Here is a 23,294-nt window from a genome sequence, read left to right as displayed (position 1 = left end):
CTTATTGTCTAACCAAAATTTGCTTGGTGTTCAAACTAATCATTTCAGTTCTTTATTGAAGTTTAATTGAACGCACAGTTCAAGTAGTTTGAGCGTTCAAACTTTGTAGATGTTGCTTAAAAAGTCACATTCACACAACAACTTTGTTGAAAAAGCTCGATTCAATTGGTCAATTTTCAGTACTGATACTTATTAATATTTCTGTTCTTAATGTTATGGTGAACGCAATAATTAATTATTTCCGTTCAACTGAACACAAAATACTATTTTAACATTTGAAGAGTAAAATTGATCAACTATTTCTCGTCAGTACAATAGCTTTGCTAAAATATTGGTGGTAATAACTGAATGGTGGTAGATTGCCCTTCCACTCTCGTAAACAATAACATTGACAATATAAAACGCTCAGTTAAATACTGTAAGTGTGAAGTAGTCTTTGTTGAACATATTCGCAACTGTTACATAATAACCGACCGTTTGTTCCTCAATATGCATTCCTTGTTAATTTTAATCATAGTACTGCTCTTCTACTGAGTTCTGAAACAAACCATCCATATAATATCCATCTACCAGTGTTATATGTGTACTGTTTCAGCATGTTCAACTATAACAAGTGGTCTCTGTGATAATGCTTTGCTTTTATGTTCTAAGTAACGTCATGAATATTTGCGTAAGTAATCAAAACAGTTTGCATTTTATTACTTATCTTTGTACAAAATATTGTGATGAAGATTACAATCCAACAGAGCAGTTTTCTTAATAGAATTGAAATTAATACTACAGTGTGTATTTACTTATATTTTTTAAGTGTACTTTATTGGCTTGGCGCAGACAATGTTGTCGTGTCACAATGAAGTAAAGTCGCATTACGGCCGCGGATGTACTATTTTAACCTAACTTTAGATCTCATGTAACAATACACTCCGAGGACAGAATTTTTAATGACATATGAAACAAAATTCCAAACCATTAAGTCCAAGTAAATATGACCTTTGACTCTATATAAATTATCTTGAAGTAGACATTTACGTTCCCATCTTCAATTTACTGCTAGTATTTGAATATAAATAACTCGGTTGAATTAACCATTGACAGAGTTTCCTGCTGTAAAATATTATATTTATCCATCTATAAGTACGACTAGTTGTCATCCATAACTCTATAGGATCTAAACCAAATAAAAGAATTAAAACTTGAATAGTGGTACACCAATGAGAGGCTCATTTAACCAAAGACTATAGATCATTATTAAACTAGCCCGATTTAATAATTTATCGCGTTGAGTAAAATATCGCCTACAGTTATATGAAAAGGCAGCCGACCTCAGAATGCCAAGTCAATAGTTTGCCTCATCATGCTACTGACGAGTATAAAATCAATGTCAATGGAGGAAAAGTTAAAACACAGCAAACAACACAAAAGTGAACACGCAACAAAGGACCCGTTATGTTCGTCAGTTTAACTGTTAGCCACTTTCAAGGTTAATTCCTGTTGCTTTAAATATTTATAATAAAATGTTTCAATGAAACAGGTGCTAATGATATGTTTTTATCTCTGGACCATTGATTAAGTGATAAGGATGAGACCGGTTTAGATGCGGATTCATGTTGTATGCTAGTAAAACAACGGTTTATGATAGCTTATAAATATATGAAACTAGCTGTAACCCGCGGGCTTTGCCCCGTTTAACTTCTTAATTTTCAAGATTATCTCGTTCGCATGGCTCAATCAGGTCCTGGTTGAAGTTTGTTCGCTACGCTCACTCACCTTTAGGTTGGAGCTCGTTCGCTACGCTCACTCACCTTTAGGTTGGAGCTCGTTCGCTGCGCTCACTTGCCTTCAGGTTGAAGTTCGTTCGCTACGCTCACTCACCTTTTGGTTGCAAATTAGCTGTTGTCATAAATGTAAAAGAAATAATAGTGCTGAACCCTGTTGGTAATCCTTGTAACTTTAATGCTATTGAACATCATAGAACAGAACCAACTTGTTTAATTGAAACAGCTGATAAGATTCAATAATTCCATTTCTCATAAGGTTAACATGGGAAACTCCAGAGCCACTGGGGCGGAGCCCGAAAGGATTTTTGAAATAAGAATATGCCTATATGTTAATCGGGAATGTGAGCTATCATCATGCCAAATTTCAGCCCAATCCGACCAGTATTTTTCGCGTTCACTTGTCACAAACATACATCCATACATCCATACATCCATACATCTAAACTTTCTCATTTATAATATTAGTAAGATTGTATGTTTAAACAATGGCAAATTAGTTAATTGAATGTATAGCCGTCAATTCCGTGCTGTTGATTTAAATATCCCTCAGTATGTCACGCCACGATATCATTGCCTGTCATCACGCCATCATCTCTTCTCTACACTACAGTTCAACAACCTGTGAAATATACTGAGTAGTAGATATTTACCTCTTTATTTATGACCTATATGTAAAGGAAACGTCTAAAGAATTTAAAAGGTTTAATTTTGAGTCGCAAAGTAGGGGTTTTGATGAAATGAAAAATTTAGTTTCCGTCAAATCCAAGTTGTAATTACTAAGAGACGATATCTGGATCTGATTCTCGAGGTTGGTTTGCAAGAAACCAATTAATTTCAAGATTGCTACCACTCTAAACCTAGTTATACTTTTAAATAATCTCCAAGCATATTTAATACAAAATGATATAATGCACTGTACCGAATAGGAACAGTTAAAAAGACTTGACACATACATCTTTTATAACTTCACACTTCTCAATTCCATTACAATCTCGAACTTTGCTCCACTATCACACATACCACCAAATATCAGAGCACTCGTCAACATTCCGAAATTTGGGTTTGATAACGGTAACGTAACTATGGGATGTTGATGCGTCGTGCCACGTTAACGTTGTCGAGATGTGAGATACCGACGTTTCGGAGCATGACATCTTCTCGTCGTCAAGACAACGTTTAGTTGTATAGACGAGAGAGTCCACTTCATGAAAGTAATCCCACGACATTATTTGATGCAAAATTAACAAATTTATATTGATCAAAGAATGTTTACAATTTAGTGATGTACTGTTATGGTGTTTCAGGGACCCCTGCTGCTGAGTTCTCCAGAGTGTCGACTGTCCGGCCCAGACTGATACATTACCGAGAGAAGCGGCACATATCCACAACAAGAACAGACAAGGTACGTCCAAACCAGAGCAGAATGGCCGCATTCATTGTATGACATCAGGTAGTCTTCAAGTAGGCCTACTTGTAAATAAATGCGTGCAGCCCCCAATGTCTTTTACCTTTGACAAATGCCGGGCCACTCTCAGCGTAACACGGAGTCTCACTCTAGCCCCAATAACCACAGTAGAGCCACACCCTCTTCATACAATACACCCCTGTGACCACCACACCCTCAATCTCGACCTTCTCGTGTACACTCACACTCACTGCTTATAGTCGCAATCTCTGACTTCTCACGCTATCATCCAGCCATCCAGCGAACTTATAACATCAACAAACTACGAGTAGTTGCTATAGTAGACAATTAGCTTACATAGTTACATCACTTTGAAAGTATAATAATACCATCACATGTCTTCCTGTGATAATCAGTCAAACTCTAAACTCATGAAAATAAACATAATGAACTTGGTATCGTTTGATAGGGAATTGAAAATGCTAAGTAAAAGTGTTCTTGATATTTTCCCATAAAATCAGCAATTTTCGAGTAATTTAACTTAAAAAATTAAAATGGCTGCCATTTTGAAATTTTAAGTTGAACCAAGATGATTTTCTCCCCTAACATCTGTCTCACCTACCTTAACATACATACCAAGTTTCGTAATTATTGGTTGTAAAAATTGAAAACTAAAAATGTTTATGTAAAAAATACAAAATGGTGGATATCTGGTTAACGAAGCGATTTTGAAAAAACATTTATTCTTGATTTTCTCTTTATTTTGACCCAAGGAATTGTTACGTAAATTTTATCCCAACCTTTTTGAACACCCTGTAAACAGGGTGATCAACTCGAGGAGGCCATTATGACATCGGGGAAGTTGAGAATTAGAGAAAACTTTTTATGGGGAACATTCCTTTATTTTTGTGGCAGTAAAAAATATGAATTTAGTTTTTCAACCGCCATTTTCCAATATGGTGGCCAACTTTGAAATTTCTTATGGAACACACCCTATATTTTATCATGTTTTCGGATGGAATATACAATTTAAAGACTTATATTTTTGACCCTTTTTCTACGTTTAGGAGTTGCAGCCTATGAAAAAATTACTTCCAGTTTACAGTTTGCATCATGTTGCTCCTAAACGAGTATGTTTAGAGCAAAGATGCGAAGAGTTAATAAGTCTTAATATTGCATCTACAATCCAAAAAGACCATAAAATACGCACTTTTTCACTTGGCAAGTTTGCTGTCATTTTGGAAAATGGCCGCCATAAAAAATATAAAATTAATACTTTTTACGTACTTTATGGTCCTTAAGACTTATTTACTCTTCTCATTTTTGCACTAAAACTACTCGTTTAGAAGCTACAAATGATGCAAAATGTATACCGGGTGTCATTTTTCCTTAGGCTATATAACTGCTAAACTAATTGCTTTATAGAAGAAATGTCGTGAATAAAAAAGTTTTTAAATTGCATGTTCTATTTGATTTTATCATGTTTTCAAATTATTTGAAAACATGATAAAATATTGGGGGTTCCATAAGTTATACCAATGCTGGCCACCAGATTAGAAAATGGTGGCTGAATTTCGGAAAATTAAATTCATATTTTTAACTGCAACAAAAATAAAGAAATGTTCCTCATACAAAGTTTTCTCTAATTCTTACAGTTTCCGATATTCCAATGGTGGCCTCCTTGAGTTGATCATCCTGTATATAAAGATAAATAGGGCATCAAACCGCACCTGAATACCCAAGGTTGGTACTGTCATTGATTATATAAACACTTGTGTATATATTGTCAATGGCACTGTCTACTGTCCACGAGTCATGCCGATTATAGTCGAACCCTTGTATTCAAGACTCGAATTAGAAGTATTATTTGTGTGCTTGTTAAAGATGAAATACGTACCCTTAATTGCGACGGATACATGTCTGGGATGTTTTTATCATTCCGTTAAAAATGTTTTATTTAAACGCTTTGCGTTCATTTACCACTGCTACGGCCACACTTGGCGACACAGTGTCGCGGTTTGTTCTAAAACTACGGACATTTCTGTTTCTTTCACTGTTCTTTGGCCCAATTTATAAATTGTCGATCATATAACCCGTGGCTTATGTTAAAATGAAAAGTAATTTTAATACGTCATTAGTAACGTAATGTCTTTTTGTAATTTTTTTGCTGTTATATTGGTTTGTGGATTGTTAGCATTTTGTTATTACAGTAATACAATTTGAAAAATACAGAAGTTTTGTCTTTCAGTTATTGTAATGGCTTTCTGAAAAATAGATACAATATTAATTTTGAAATTAGGATTTATTTTATAAAGCTAGTTTTGGTTCCAATTAAAGTGGATTGAAAAAGAAAAGAAATAAGTAAATTGAGCAGTGAAAAGTTGGCTCAGTTGATTACTTTTGCGAGGTTCTGGCCCATTTATTTATCACCCCCCCCCCCCTCGAGTATGAGCGGGTTAGCTCGATGCAATTTAAATTTAACCACATGCACATGCTATTAGAATTTTATTTATTGATAATCCGAATGTTGAGTGAATATTTTTAACGCATCAATCATTATGAACAATACAAGTTTTATGAGTTACTGTTAAGAGTCTGTGGTACCTCCGCCATATTGGATTTTTAGTCCCATAAGAATAATGTTAAATTTAAACACAAACTACGGGTTTATTTGTTGATGTAAAATTTTGAATTTGGTCTCAATTTAAAGAATGCTTTAATGCCTAGTGAAATATGAAACAATAAATTTATTTTTATTTTTAGATTCGTAGAATATTAAAAAAATATAAGTCGAAATTCATCACTATTTTTCAACCTATTAACGGACATTTTATCAATTTTTGCTTTCATATTCCCCTTCAAAATATTATCAAGTCCTTCATGTAAAAGTTTCAAATAGCTAAGATTTAAATTTCATGAATTAAATGTGTTTAAAGTCATGCATGTTTTCAAAGAAGTAACACGAGCGAGCCACTGATCAGCGCGCCGTCTGTCTGCAGAGCGCCGAACTACTACGACGGCCGAAGTTGAACCCCGCGTATTTTGAATTTAAAAATACTAGCTGTTACCCACAGGCTTTACCCCGTTTGACTTCAGAAGTATTAATAAAAGCATTTATTGGTTAAGTTAAGCTGAAATAAACAAAACAAAATAGGTACAGACATGCAAACCTAGGTGTCATCCCAAAATGAACATTGTACTGTATTTGATAAGGCTGTCATTGTGTTAAATGTTATCTTTTATTATCTAAAAAGTGTGGGCATTGTTTAAAATAAGTTGTCTTGTGATAGTATGAACCATGATGATGGTAGCTTACATAAAGTAAATGTATAATGTTCTCGTACCTAGGTGTAATGTGCTGTCAACACTTACATTCTGAACTCTTAACATAAAACTAAAGTAATTAGTGATATAGGCCTAACTCCAAACACAGTATGTGTTTAAATAATACTGTACGACTGGTTCATTTTTTTTAACATATTTCCAATTCAGCCGATTGGCAATAGCCTACAACTCATGGATTGCTGTCACATCTGGCATCTGGTTATTGTTAGGCTCGGTCCGCCGCGCGGCACATCCCTCGCACCCGACTGACAATAGCCGCCAGTTACTCAGTACCTACTTGGCAATGAGGAAACCTGCCCATTTCTAAGAGGTGTAACACTTTGGTTAAAATCTTGGATTGGACCTCTGTCTGTACATTCTGTCATTCTGTCTGTGACGCCAAAATGTCATTTTACGCAGCCTACTCCTAGAAAACTAGTGTAGGCCTACCGATCAACGTTCAAAGCATTTTTCTGTATTTAAGACTGATGAGAGTGTCTTTGGCTATATCATAGATAAAGCATACTTATGTTTTATCTATGGCTATATAAACATGGCCTCGCTTCTTTGAAAACAAAATAACGAACTATCAAAAAACACAATTTTGTTAGATTTTTGTCAAATTTCTCCCAATCTATCTATATATATACTAGCTGACCCGGCGAACTTCGTATCGCCTAAGTTATAGGTTTCCCCTAAGACAGACCGATGAAAAGAAAGTACCGTTACGTTTAATTTTCAAGATGATCTCGTTCGCATCGCTCAATCACGTCCTGGTTGAAGTTCGTTCGCTACGCTCACTCACCTTTGGGTTGGAGCTCGTTCGCTACGCTCACTCACCTTTAGGTTGGAGCTCGTTCGCTGCGCTCACTTGCCTTCAGGTTAGCTCGTTCGCTACGCTAACTCGCCTCCAGGTTGAAGTTCGTTCGCTACGCTCACTCACCTTTGGGTTGGAGCTCGTTCGCTACGCTCATTCACCTTTAGGTTGGAGCTCGTTCGCTGCGCTCACTTGCCTTCAGGTTAGCTCGTTCGCTACGCTAACTCGCCTCCAGGTTGAAGTTCGTTCGCTACGCTCACTCACCTTTTGGTTGCAAATTAGCTGTTGTCATAAATGTAAAAGAAATAATAGTGCTGCACCCTGTTGGTAATCCTTGTAACTTTAATGCTATTGAACATCATAGAACAGAACCAACTTGTTTAATTGAAACAGCTGTTAAGATTCATTAATTACATTTCTCATAAGGTTAACATGGGAAACTCCAGAGCCACTGGGGCGGAGCCCTTTTAAGAATTTCGAAACGGGAAATAGTTTACATCCGATTCGCATACCTACAGAATTTACACTCCAAATTTCATAACGATCGGTGAAGTCGTTCCGGAGGAGTTTGCAGACAAACACTGTGACACGAGAATTTTATATATTAGATTCTATCTATCTTCTATATATACAGGGTGAGTCTTCTAAGCTGTCCTGAACAGATTACAGACGTACGGCTTGAAATACAGAGATGAAACAAAACTTTTCCCCACTAATTCATACCCAAGGAACAACGTAAAAATATCCTTGGGTATGAATTAGTGGGGAAAAGTTTTGTTTAATCTCTGTATGTCAAGCAATTCGTCTGTAATCTGTTTAGGACAGCTTAATAGAAGACTCACCCTGTATAATACGCTAAGCCGATTTTTGTGAACAGAACTCCTCCCTCATTTTTGGACCGATTTTGATGATGGAAGTGTCAAAAGAATGGTCCTGATCTGTAGTTTTGCAAAGTGATTTTATTTTTTTGAAATCTTTATTAGTTCGGGCTTGATCTTCCATCAAAGTTGTGCTGCAATCGCTGGAACATACCGCAAATCATGGTCCATAGCCCATCTCTTGGGTAGGCCCTACGCAGGCCTAATTATTCACAACCACATTTCGATAACGATATCGGTACTTTTCCCTAAAATACATAGCCTTCCTACTTAGGAAGTAAAACTACAAACGTCCAAAACCCCAGATTTGTGCGTTTTTAGTCACATTTCCTCCGAATGTTTGCTAGATATACCGATCATCGTTTAGAGATTACGTAATCTTTTAAATAAGACACCTTTGTTTGGATAAAGGTGGTTTCTTCAAACAGTCATTATTATGTTAACATTAAAAGTTACTTACAAATAATGCTATTAATGGGAAATAACTTTGATTTTCGAAAACTTTAAAAAAAAAACCCAGGGAGATTAATAACTTTGGCACTGATACCACATCAAGTGAAAGATTTTTTGAACAAACTAACATGAATTTTTAAAGCCTTACGTTGTTAATGTATCAATGTTTTTTGGCCTGTGTATTTATTTATTTATATATTTGCCAACGGGATGACACCTATAATAAAGTTTGATTACAAGGACAGTTTGAATTAGTCGTAAGTACTATAGTTCTTTTCTCAACTGTAAACGTTGGTTTTTGGTACTGACTTGTACTTTTCCTCAGAACCGGTGGTAGCAGTAAGAATCATTTTTACGTACAAACACATCACTATTTATAGCTTAGTTATCGTTAGTGCTGCACCTTATTGCTTATTAAATTTAATTGATGTCTTACTGTATAATTTTTGCGTATAAAATTGATTTTGAATACACATTATGTCCGTTTGAAAGTAGTTTTTTTTCCTTATGGCCTATTAAAAAGTTTTAAACTCGTCTAAATAATGTTAATATGGAAAATGCAGTGTTCAATGGTTGACATACCAGATTTAGTTAAACTGTATATATTATTTTTTAAGCTGAAATTCCCTTCTTGATGTTCACGTAATTTTTTTATGAACATTTGGATTTTCCTTGCAATCGATGATAACGGAAATTTCCTTAATAACCATACGCATAAGCTTGAATAACAAAAGACGTACATTAAACACTAATATGTAGGTATGTAGGTTTTTGCTTTTTCAGTAAATTGAAATTCAGCGAGTCTGTGTGTTTTCTGCAGTAGAGAAAGTATTGTGTCATTTACATCTATCTATAATATTAAAACGTAACAGGGGTTTTTTATTTCACGATTCTGAATCAACCACTCGACGGATTTTCATGATTTTTGTGTTGAAAGAAAGATAATTTTGAGAACTAGGGAATGTCGAAGCCATAATTTTAGTTTAGGGTCCCAGTTTGTTTATAGATTAAGTTATAATTTTTAAAAAGTCTAGCAGCCGACGCTAAGATTCTAAACTAACTTTTGGTATAATATAATTATAATTTGCTTTACTCTGATTTTGTCATTGATTATAAAAAATAAGTAAGATTAGTAGACCACCGAGATAAGTAACACCATCGATGTATACAAGTCGAGGGTCTGTACACGAGTCTTAAAAAAAGGGATATGCAAATTATTTTACTGCTCAACCTTTTGAGGAAAGGGTAGGAAAATCACAATTTTTACATGTTTTAATTCATCTTGGTAGCTTTATGTTTACAATAATTGATTTCCGTATGTGTCATCAACATCAATATTAATATTTTGATGTCTTCTACCTTCATGTGCTCTATCTGTGGGATCGAGTTGTCGAAACACAACGACTGTTGGCTGTAGCTGGTAGGTAACGAGCACCCGGGGTTTGGGGTCTAGAAGTGAAAGTTTTGCTCGGTCGATCACAGGGGTAAACACCCTCGGCCGCCGACCTAGGACCCAACTCACACACCTGTCACCCAAGCGCGGGAACAACGTTCTGTCTAAAACTGGAAAAACAACGTCCTGCTTTAAACCAAAATGACCTACGTAGTTTGGACCAACTCGGCCCAGCGCGCCACCGTCAGTTCGAACCAAGGCCCTAGGTACCACAGACTCTTAAAGTTGGTCTACTGACTGAGAGGGGTTATTTTCATTCCAAATCAATATCTGTACAGTATAGTTTTTCACACTAGAAATAGCGTATTACAATATTATATTTTCATCGGTTACGTATCCTTTAATGAAACTGAAAAATGTATTTTTTGTTAAGGGTGGGTATTTTTTCTTTTCAAAACTTACCATAGATAAAAAGGAATTAAATTTGTTCTATTTGTCTATGATTGTACGTAAATGTGTTACGACAAATAAATACATTTTCATCGGTTTCACCTCTTGTAACGAAACGAAATACTGTACTGTTTATTGAGCTATTTTACCCAAACCATAGACAAATTAAACATTCAAATAATAATAATTAAGAACCAAATAAAAATACCCCCGCCGCAGCAAACCTGCAGACTAAGCGAATTTCCATTTGCCTAATTGGATTTACACTAAAATCCTTAAAAATATCACATTTATTCCCTATTTAAATCAAATCAGTTTAACACATACTTAGGTTTGCTGCAACAGGGAGGGTTAAAGTGTTTTTTTTATGTAAAATGTTAATAGTTAGTAAGAAATAAAAACATTTTCCAAATTTGGGCAAAATGTGTTAATAAAGCAAACTACAACAGTTTACTTATCCTCCATAAGAATAACATAGGAATTTTAAATTTACAACTTTTTTGAATTTTCTCCATAACCATTAGGCGCATTATAACGCTTCAATATACTAAATTATTTGTTTTTTTAAGCTCTACAAAATAGTTTGGAAAAAAATTGCAAAAATTTAAGTTTTTTGGGTCAAAAATGGGAAAAACCCATTTTTACCCCATAAAAGCCCCCATAAACCCCCGTTCCCATGGTCCAATCATGCTGTTTCGCGAACTCGTTCGAATAAACGTAAGTTTACACGTTTGTACCAAATTTCATCAAAATCGGATCATTTTTGCTCGAGTTATCGCGCTAACGGACACACACACATATATATATGCATTTGAACGGATGCTATTTTTGGCCTCTAGGGACCTCAAAACGAAAAAAAAAATCGGTCCCGGGTCCAGGTCTTACCATGAGTACTACGGTAATAGCTTATTCCCTATATGGGAAATTCGCTAAAAACCAACCAATTAAAATTTATCACGTTTCTGTTTGTGTACAATTTAATATAATCAATGTATCGAGAATGTTTTAACTTATAACAATTATAATCAAGGTGTAAAAATGTAGTGGCCCATGAGGGGATCGAACCCGCGACTTTCGCGTCATTAGCACGACGCTCTAACCAACTGAGCTAATGGGCCAGTCGATCTTTGCTATTGTTGAAGTATTATATGAACGGTGCTGCTTTGTGCCTGTTGTTGACATCTTAATTATGAACCGTTTAATCCTATCCTTTAATCTAATATGAGCAATGTTTGCTTGTATGTATGCTTGCTTGCAAAAAATATCTCGAAAACGGCTCCAACGATTTTCTTCAAATGTTGTAAATAGTTTATTTCTGGCCCAAAAACGAGTTTACTGCAGTTAGAACTGCCAACAAAAATCTAATTACGTAGAAAAATGAAACTGAAAATCACACTTTTTTAACATTAGTCTTATGGGTTGCTAAGTAACCATGTTGGTTGAATTGAATAACAAGGCTGTGGTCATAAACCAGATGTTCCGTCGATTTTAGATGCTGCAAGTAGAAATCCCATTCCCTTGAACCAGATTTACCATTGACTTTAGGTACAACAAGTAGACCTTTCATATACTTGAACCAGAGGTACCATAAACTTTAGGTACTACACATTGTATATATGTGAACCCAAGCCCACTGGGAACAATAAGTTCATGGTTACATTTCTCAAAAATATTGGATTAATATGTTAAGGCAACTGCATCATTTACTAAATTGCACTCCTAGTTTATTTTCTGAGTTCCTGGGTTGTAAATTAAAAAGTCCAAATCGGTGTAGAAATGTAGACTATTTCCTGATCTTTTGCTCATAACAAAATATTTGTTCTGTCGATGAATTTATTTGAATATCTTTGCAGCAAGACTACTGAATTAAATGAGGGTTCAGTGGTTGTGGATTGCAATAATCAAGTTAATTGCAACACAAACAGGAATCGATTGCTGTTCGATTGAATGATTTTTAATTTACGTTAAATTTAATTGAACGGTATGATAATGCTCAGGGAAGCTGTAGGTTGCGTTTGACGGTGTGTTTGTAGTGGGCGTTCACCTGGCCGAGCCAACACTGTAGAGTTGTTCGTCCACAGTAACTATAAAACTGTAGCATAAATCAGTCAGAAAGTGACGCAAGCCCAGGAGTCCGTGGTAGGATGCATTGACATTAGTTGGTGATTTTGTATCAGAAGACCACACAGTTAAAGGAGTTGTAGATTTATTAGCTGGGGGCGGTTAAGCTATTATAATATGTATGAGGTCTTCATAAAAGCAACGTTTAACTTAGTTTATACATTTTTTATTTGTAATAAGGTTTTTTATGTGTGGCCAGATGCCCGATAAATTGAATTAACAATCGTAGTAAAACTTGTAAATTTACCAAGGATACAATGGTATGCAGGATTTATCATCAATAACTCAAAAATCTATTCATTAAATTGTAACTTGTTCTATACCCTGAACTGACGACAAGAGTGCATATAACATTATAACAGACTAGACCAAGTCTGGGAAACACTCCAATCTTTCGTTCCCATGTCAGAATACGAAAAAACACATTTTCATGTTGACTCTAGCGTGTTAAATATACCAAAGTTAAGTTACGGCCATTGTATGTTGTATGCCCACCAACACTTTTATTTGTAGTATAAACCAAGTAGACAACCAATTATATTTCAGCAGTTTTCAACCATGCAACTTTTTTAGTATGCCTACAGAACTTTTCTTTTACAGTGACCTCCTCGAAAAGCATTTTTCTCATCTCTAGTTACAACAAATAAATACATTTTCATCGGTTTCACCTCTTGTAATGAAACGAAATACCGTAATGTTTATTTACCTATGTTATTACAGCAACATACAACTGAGTTATTATTTTTTATCTACGACCGTTTTTAACCAACCTTTTCAATTTAGTGCTTAGAATAAAGAAAATTCACTTTACAGCATTGTTTACTTACATTACAGTAATCTTTTGTTACTTTACAGTACATGTTTGGACCAATGAGGTTCTAGAATTGAGAGAAAATAAGTAAAATTGTAACACTTCAAACGTCCACTTATCAACTATTTAGACCAATTTAATTGATTAAACAATTAGTTATTGGTTGGGGCAATAAGTCGTTGCATCACAATCAGTGACAATGAGAGGCTATAAACGAAAACTTAACGTTTAGAAGTTACAGTATATGAGTAGTGATTTTTAGTAGTGATATGAAGCTAGTAGCACGTAGCTTTTTACTAGATTAAACTCAAAAGGATGGGATTGTCTTTGTGTTGTACTTCTTGTGATGACTTCAACCAAGTTTGCCTTAACAAATATATCGACAATGAGTTTAACACGTTCTATATTTTAACATACACCTACAAACATGTTATTTACAAATTTTCAAAAATAAATTGTATATCTGCTGTCTGCTATGTATGTTGAGTTGACCAATAGTTTTACACAATGAATTATATATTTTTAGTTTTCCATTACTTTACTCAGTACAGTGTATTTTCAAGAGTTTATTAATCTCACCGACCTGGATTTGTTTTGTACTTATCTGTGGCCAATTTTAAACACCATGTCTATGTTTTCCAAACCCCCCTAAAAAATGATTTCTTAAAACAATAAACTCTCTATATTGTGGTATATTGTGATGGGGGACTCGGACTCGGGATAAGTTTTTCTTTCTCGAAACAGCTGAGTGTCCGCGTCCGCTTTCCATCGGACAAAGCGGAGACCAAACCCGTGACAACCGGGTTTAATGAAAGAGAAATTTGCCGGAAAATGGATGCAGTATTTGCCTCGGCTCGGTAACGTATTGGGGCTTAGTGTTTGAGGAATGGCTCGATCGACCGCGCAGCAGTTCCACAGGCCTTTGTCACTATCGTCCTTCGTTTATGCGATTGCGAAATGACTTGCTGTATTGGGATATGAAGGGGAGGGGCTACAATACATCAAAGTAGAGTTTAAAGCCCTTGAGTAATGCTTATCGTAGTTATTTTACTCTTTATTGGGTCATATTTTCATTTACAGAGAAAATATTATCAATGCGACTCCAGCAAGAGTTTTGCCTTTTTTACTACTGGCCAAAACAGTGCCATTACACAGTAAAAGAAATGATAGGCCTATTCTATTTCATTGAGATATATACAAAAACTTACGCGACTACTTTTTTGAAATTTTGGACGCCGGATTATCATTATCTGTTAAATTACAAAAAAACAATCACTTCAAGGTAGGTAGCAATGTGGAAGTTTACAAAAATCCCATCACGCTTAAATATTTAACCTACATAGGTTTAAAGTAACCTAAGATTTGTGCCATTATTAAAGCATGTTTAGACATTACTAAACCGCCACGCGATTATTATTTCAATTGGCTACGCGCGCCCGCGTGTGTGAGTGTGTCAAGAGAGGCTTGCAGACAGAGGTAATGGCCGAGTGTGATGTGCTATGATGCTTGGTGCAACGGATTAATTAATTCATTATCCGCATCTCACTCCCCCCCCCCACAACAGCACCCTGTCCCTGTCCATTAATTGTTTATGCTTTCGCCTACATTCATTTTATAATTACATGAAACTCCCTTTTAACAGTTAATTTTTTAATTATCATGATTAACTTGTCACGTATTATCAAGTAATTTACAATTAATTGCGTATTCGTTAGGAAATCGTTGGCAATTGTGGTTGCCTTTCGTAATTCTTCATACACAAATAAATGTTTCTGAAGGTGTGTCCCTAAGTCAAACTTAGAGAATGACTTATGGTGAGCTATAGCAACTGTTATGACCCATCAACCTGGTCGGTAACAAAAAAATAAGGTATAAAATAGAATTTTAGACACTAGCACATTCTGTGACTGGCTCACACAACTGCGTTCTTTTTTTAAAAATAATTGGCGACAGCTGATCCATATAGATGGGATGTCTACTTCAGTATCCAATCTATATCTATAAAAGAGGAACTATGTATATATGTGTGTATATATGTATATACGTTATGGACTCCAAAACCGCTCGACAGATTGTAATGAAACTTTCAGGGATTGTTAAGCATCTTTCAAGGATGGTTCGAGTAAAGTTTGGTGCAGATCCGTCAAAAGGGCTCTGGCCCAGAGGGTTTTAAGTGGGCCAATGTCAGACTTTTTGATCTACAATGTTTACAAATAAATATAATTAAAAAGCAGATGTTTACTTTCACCAACTGTTTTGTAGGTTTGAATAATCACAACATTCTGTATTAGCAGTCATGATTTGAAATAGTGCCACAGTGTTTCTACAGAGTGCAGCACAGAGAACTATTTTACTTTTTAATAAGTCAAAATGTATTAAACCCCAATCGCAGCACACCTGTGCAGTCAACAACGTTTAAATTCTCCAATGTTAAATATTAAAACATAAAAACCTTTAGCAAACAATTTATGACAACCGCTAATTTGCAACCAAAAGGTGAGTGAGCGTAGCGAACGAACATCAACCTGGAGGCGAGTAAGCGTAGCGAACGAGCTAACCTGAAAACATGTGAGCGCAGCGAACGATTTCCAACCTGAAGGTGAGTGAGCGTAGCGAACGAACTTAACCAGGACGTGATTGAGCCATGCGAATACTTATGAAGTTAAGCGGGGCAAAGCCCGCGGGTACAGCTAGTAACCAATAGTTTTTACTATCAGATGTTCGCATTGATATCGACGTGAGTCTGAAGTGTCAACAGTAGCAGTGTAGGTCCCTGGTCTATCACGGCGTATCTTATTTCGTCGTTCAATTACTTTTGTTCTGTACTTGATATATTTTTTGCGTTCACTTAGGATCTGGATATTATACAAGTCGCTTACGCACACTAAACCTCGAGTGTATTGTACCAGAAGGGCAATCGTGTGTGTATGATCATTGACTGTACACAGAATAGACTTCCCATGTAACGTGGTGCAATCTGTTGAGATGGTCACCAACTAATGACAATATTCTGTGTCATGTGATAAATCAATCAGCTGTTTGCTATTAGTTATTATACTGAATTGGTTTTAATTATTAACATTCAACCTAATACACTAGTAAACTCTGGTGAGATAGTACTGAACTTCATCTATTTTTTTGCTTCAAACTTTCATATCCATGCACTTTTAATCTTTAGTTTGCTTGATCGTTTATTGTATTTTTATACTACAATACACAAGTAGTGAAGTGTCCGAATTCAGTTGCCTACTTACCCTCAAATAATGTATACTTAAAATAAAAACAATATTATTACGCTGTAATTCACTGATAAAATTCTACCAGTTGACTTCATCGGTGATTAACATTTTACTGTATTCCAGTTACTAGCACAACTGCACTGATTGGCTAATTAAACCAACACAAGGCTTTCGAACACTCGCGACCACTATGCTCCCCCTGAAGCACGATTATTTATCACCACCGTATACTGAAACACTACGCCTGCTGTTGTAAACCAGGTAAAATTAAGGGTGCGATATGAAATTTTGTCGATTTAAAAACTTTTAATTAGTTTTTCAATGGTCATGATGTTCACTCAGTCAGATGGTTCGTAGTGACACATTTACATGGACACATTGAATGTTAGAACAACTTGTTGTTAATTCGACTGTTTTAAGTTAGTAAGAATTGACAAAATGGGGTACTCGCTTCGTAGTACTTTGTAAAATGCCTATTGTGTTTGTGTGAATGTTATCTCACAGTTTATTCGGTGTTATGTACAGTATTTGTTATTTTCTGACCCGTGTTGTTTGGTGATTGTGTAGTAGTGTACCGCACATGGCTCACTCTCCACGTCTTCTCTCACGGTTTTTGTCTCACGTTGTCCCCACTTTATAGCCTCACTCGAGTGTTTTGTGCCCCCAACTTTACACACTATATATTTATCGTTGTCAAGTCCCTTATTACGTGTTTATTGGATAACCATTCTCTTCCCACGATCTTCACGAAAAACTCTCTATTGCTTTTGCTGACGTATAACTTTATTTGGTATTAAAATCATGTAATTTCGAATGTTTTGATCAGCGCCTTTATTCAGCTGTTGTTTCAATTCTAATACCGTTTTATATTAAACGCGTATAATTAATTATATGCGATTGACAGTAGTAGTACGTTATGAAGAATATGACAAAAGGAATATAATACATAGTTCATTTATAATTTTATTCGAATTGTTATTTCTCTCCAAACAAAAGACTTTTGATTGAATAGTTAAAGAAAGCACCGTAAAGTCAATCTGGACGGTGGTCAATAGTAAGCTGTTTTCCTTTATACTTAGGCTAATATTTTCTCCACCAAAAATCGCAGTATAGCCTTAAGGTGACAGGAGAGAGAGGCTTCTATGGCTTTTAATATATAAACATATCTTTTATAAACAAAAAGCACTCCAAGCGTCGCATCTTGCACCGCACGTTTATATTACAATATTTGTTATTTCTCAATGATTGGTTGTTGCACATCTAAAGGTATGTGGACTAGGGTAATGGTTGTAATCATTTCAATACTACTACAAACACGATTCAATAAAACTAATTGATTAGACAGAAGTCATTGTTCAAAACATAATAATTATGTGATGTTTTAACCTCGGTAATCGTAAAGTTAAAGACTGCAATAGATCGATAGGTGTATCGAAAGCTTTCATAAAACGCTTTAGCTATGAAAGTACAGACAAGTTAACATGGACAAATCTAACTTTTAAAGACCGAGTCATTAGACATTGGAAACTAACAATAATAATAGCAGGATGTTACTCAAACCATTCCACTATTGTCTACGCTCAATCATACATAATGTATCTTTCTTATCGTTTCTTTATTACTGTATTTAGAAGAAAGTTATTGAAACGCCACGTCTGTGTTTATTTATCTGTTTTATCACTAAACCAACTAATTTATCTATCTAACTAATGATAGTTTTAATTGTTATTTCCTTCAGCATACGTAACGCCCCCGTGACCTCGTCAGTCTGATTGACTTATCAGCATCGATAAGCATTCCCTGACCACTTCATTGTCACTGATAACAAACCAATCAATTACCCAACCCTATGCATTTGAAATTTATTTGCTGAACTGAGCTTTGCCAAAAGCTCTGTGTTAAAGCAAAATTACCTGAAATCATTTAGAAAAATAAAAAAAATTAACCTGAAACAAAAAATAAAAATTACATGAAGCAAAATTGACAAATCAAGGGAGTTTGGCTTTTTACTTTAGTGTGTACTGTAATGAAGGTTTGAAGTTGTAAAATCAGCTCACAAGCTAAATCAATCTGTGAAATAAAGTAGGCGCGAACCAACTAAACATATGGCTTATCACCTAAACGGACAATTAGCGAATAGTGTTTTTCCTCTTTATTTAGTGGCGTTACTTCAATTTAATGCAATAACAAATTAAATTAATACAAAATTTACGATGCTCGATTTAGAGTGATAGGTTTAATAATTAAATGTTTTGTTTGCATTTTGTACTATTTTTATTGTTATGTAGTTCGCCGCTTAGATGCGTAGAGTTCGTTGAAGCACTGTGATTTAGCTCAGCTTATTCAAATTTAAAGCAAGTATTATATCGACATAAACGTATTGCTTAACGCCTCCTCGCAAGACTTTTTGTTACTCGCATAGCTATTAAAGGGGTGGTTTCGTAAGCACGTATAAAGAATTTAGTGTAGAGTAAATGAACATGAAATTTTGTTAGATATGATAGGATATGAATGATTTGGTTAGATGTTGAACATTGTATCACTTTTTGTTAATTCAACCGTCTTCAGGGAAATAGTCGTGAAACGTGAATTTCTAAAACTCACACGGCTGGTGATTGATAAACCTTTACAAGGCTGTGGCCAGTATTGATTTTGCCTATCAGTCGATTAATTTACATTCAGGACACAAACGTTTACTCGTCCTCAGTATAAGCATGGCCCGCATGTAAGCAGATCCGTCATCACAATGCAATACAATGAGTGCTGTGCTGTGCCTTGACCCGGCCTCCCCATAATTCATTATCTCTTAGCTCATGCAGCATTGGCATGAAGGAATTTACCATTTACATCTTTATTCAAGCGAATAAGACGATAACAAATACTTCAAACACCTCTATTTACTGTACTACTGTACATCATACAAAATCAGCCAGACAAAAAGCCTTCTTCAAAAAGCCAGACTTGAGCGATAAGGTTGATCTCGAGTCTCGTCCTTGTAGTGAAGCTCTAGCAGCTTGGATTAAATATACTAATATTATATATAGATTTGTGGATTAGTTCTGCCACATTTTATCTGCGCGAAGCCGGAAACAAACCTGTCAATGGAGAGGTTATACTGGGATTAGGGGTCTCTACAGTATACGGGAAACCTACTACTTTATAAACTATAAGTATATAATGTGTTACAGGCAAAGTGGAACGTATACAATACGCTTTTCTAAGATTTGTTTTAGGGTTTTGTATCCTTGTTTGGCTTATCTTATCTCAAATAAATTAAGCTAATCTAACGACATTCAAAATATGTCAATATCATGAAGGTTTTTTTAGACTTTTGATTCCTTTTTTGGCACTACTGTTGTTATAAAAAATCAACCAACCTAACTAAATTATAAACAAATTAAATCAATACTTTTACGTAAATGGATAAAAAAAAAGTCTATCTTTATTTTATACTCGCCTGACACACCTGTGTGGGCATTCTATGGCATGTATAAATATGCCGTTCTACACAACGCTTAGTCAAAAGTGTATAAAATTATATTATATATATTACTCAATTTTAGACTTTTCCGTCAGACAATGTGAAGAATGCCCAATCATTTATCAATCATTTATCATGCCCATCATCTATAGAATGTCTACATTACTAGTATACGTGTTGCTCGAAATCGAACAATTGCAAAGAAGTACAGGAGTTATTTATAAACAAATAACTTGTTTAAAACTAATCACAGCCATAATTTCCGGTTATTTAGCCAATTTGTAGACAATAAGGTGTAGGCTACTTTAAACTCTGCAGGACAGAGTTAGGCAAAAACTGGCAGAACTCTGAAATGGTGGTATTTATCATAGGCTTACTCACTTGCCAAATCCTTAAAATAAAAAAACACAAAACAACATCCAAAACTATACACATTTTTAATACAACATAGATAACAACATTGACTGTTTACAATTAACATATGTTCTTCTTCTCACTATTAATCTTTGCTTTACAACGGGAAAAATCTGTTTCATAATCATTTAAATAGATGTATAATAAATAATCTTTCATAAAGTTTAAGATTAAATAAACCTACATCACATAGTTGTTTTATTTTTTTTGGATCAGCTGTCTGAAGTTGTGAAATAGGTATTTGACAGGTTCTGGTTGTTTACATGTCAAAGCAAATGTAAAAATTGTGAATTTTCTCATGCTTCCATGGAGACCAATTATTAATATTTAATTTCTGACAACAGCTAGAGTTTCAAAACAATGTTTGTTCCCCATGTTAATCTTATGCAGAAATACAAAAATTTAAGGGGCCCCTGGGCCTCACTCTCTAATTATTTTCCTAAAAAGAAAGTTTCCTGCACAACTTCACGTTACACTCTTTCCAATGACACCAAAAACATGTCAATCGGTTCAGTAGTTTCGTAGGAGTAATTGTCATAAAAATCCTGCTTGCGTATTAAATAAGTATAGATTAAAAAAAAAATAAAGGACATGTAGAGCCCTTTTCGGGACACCGGGAAATTGTTAGCTAAACCGAGACGTTCGGCAATCCTTTAATGTTTAATAGATGAACTCGAAGTAATTTTTAGTATGTTTCCCCCCGGCATATTTATATAGCATTTTGATGATTTATTCACTAACTTAAGTGTGTCAAATATTTAATGCCCTCAGAGATTTTTTAGCATAGAGTAAGCACTCTAAATAAGTACCATAGAGTAAGCTTTGAAATCTACTATAAAATAGATACATACATCTGGAACTATTTACACTCATGTGACCGGGCATGAAACTGACCAACTCACGTCAAAATGAGTTTCATAATTTAACAGTAGGATAGGAAGATTACTGGCAATATTCAGTCATTGGTTCTGGTGATTTGTATATATTATTTCTCAACATTCATACGAATCATCCGATATTGTAAGCAATATCGGATGAATCGCTGCAATATACTAATTCAATGTTCTATCTGACTAACGCCTCTCTATGAATTCCTTGATGATCGCGTTTCCTCTGATGATCGCTCTTGCTTTCTTGGTATTTCTACAATAACACTTTCACATTCTGATTCATCATTAGATCTCTATGGAAATAACCACATCTATATTTACACCCCGTGGTATGTAGCACGATACCGGCTTCCTTTGTTGCTGAATTCTTTATGTTTACATAAGTCTTCATGGTCTCGTTGTTTTACGTTTATGAAATACGGAAATAATGTTCATATTATAAATCTATGGTTTCTAGGTATATTTTTGCGATCGTCTCTACTTAGTAATTGAAATAAATAAGAAATAGTTCAATTTGTAGTATGTGTTGTTTTATGAAAAGAGGTCCGATAAGCAAACACACTCAATTTGGGCCAACAGAATAAGGAAATAACTATCGTATGGGGTATGAGATGTAATTAAAATTCCATCGCTATCTGTGGTCTTCGTTAGCAGCATGTATGGTTAGTGCATCGTTCATTGCTTATTATAATGCGATTATTTTTTATTGAAATTTAAATTGTTGTTTTATTTGTTCAACGAGGAGTACATTCACTGCAAGAGTGTGATATCTGCGTGCTTATGTATGCAGACAGTTAATGTACGGTATCCCGACAAGGATTGTTCCAACCAGGAAGTAATGAAACGCGGTCGGGACCTTTTAGAGCAAGCATTTTTAGTCTGTTATTCTACAGTATTGCAGTCTGGGGACTCTGGATGGATGTCTCACTACTATTTTAGAAAGTCAATGCTTCCACTTCTGCTTTGTCCGCTCATACTGTCAACTACGATTAGCGAGACGCGGGGTTGTGTGGTGCTGTGCTAATCGCTAATCCCTCGGACAATTTACCAAACACGTACTGATCAGCACAAAGTACAATAACAAATAACAGTACTGTACTGTACAGTGTTCAGTGCATCTGCTGTTGCTGGTACAGTAGTAGGGGCTGAGTTCGTCACGACCCAAACTTCCGGTCAAAGGGGCGTCGCGTGTCCGACATTAACTTCCGGTCCTAAACTGAACATTACGGTCCGCTGATGACGAACTGAACAAAGTAGTGATACTACCTGATGAGTCTGTTCGCACACAATGGCTACGACTATTCTATTTTGTGCTCTCCGCTGTCATTTATCCACCCCTCAGATCTACACGCCTACGCATACGTCTAGCGTCTAGCCCAGTGACAGTGACAGTGACTAGTGGCAGTGGGCCTATTACTGCCATTACTGGGAAAGGTATTTGTTTGATTGAATGTTTGGCCGCCGCCAGACGCCCCACGTGCCACACACTTCCGGTCAGTAACTACTGACCAGCTGCAGCCAACCTCTGTTGGGGTCGGCTATATTTATGCGGAACTCCCAGCATGCATCAGAGCTTTGGCAGATGATTACTCATCAATCGTATTCGTTAGTGCCTGTTCAGCAGAGAAGCCGGGTTTACACTATGTAGCAAAACCTGCTATATAACTTTTGCTATATAACATTGTTATATAACTTTTGCTATATAACATTGCTATACAAAAAAGTTACAGACAATTTTAGTGATTCCGGTGCTCGAGCTATATGTTATATGTAGCACAACTTCATTCGTATTCTGTATCGAAAAGTCACGCCGTAGAGGCTGCTGCTCGCGGTAGCTATC

At 35.5% G+C, this 23,294-nt stretch overlaps 1 protein-coding gene and 1 non-coding gene across 2 annotated transcripts in view; one reads left to right on the top strand and one right to left on the bottom strand.

Annotated features, from left to right (window-relative positions):
• Nucleotides 1–23,294, top strand: part of LOC129004142 (disintegrin and metalloproteinase domain-containing protein 12) — a 126,514-nt gene that overhangs the window by 54,584 nt on the left and 48,636 nt on the right. The window contains exon 2 of the mRNA XM_054432581.1: nt 3,083–3,180. Coding sequence (XP_054288556.1) covers nt 3,083–3,180 — 98 coding nt within the window. The remainder of the gene's footprint in view (nt 1–3,082; nt 3,181–23,294) is intronic.
• Nucleotides 11,543–11,616, bottom strand: Trnai-aau (transfer RNA isoleucine (anticodon AAU)). Its single transcript has one exon. It is a non-coding gene; the product is annotated as a tRNA-Ile (tRNA).

The sequence above is a fragment of the Macrosteles quadrilineatus genome, unplaced genomic scaffold (assembly GCF_028750875.1).
Source record: "Macrosteles quadrilineatus isolate MER2022 unplaced genomic scaffold, UCM_ALF_1.0 Scaffold_1__1_contigs__length_201487025, whole genome shotgun sequence".
NCBI classification, from domain to species: Eukaryota; Metazoa; Arthropoda; class Insecta; order Hemiptera; family Cicadellidae; genus Macrosteles; species Macrosteles quadrilineatus.
Note: the sequence above shows the minus strand (reverse complement) of the source record. Positions and strands in the feature narration are given on the sequence as shown.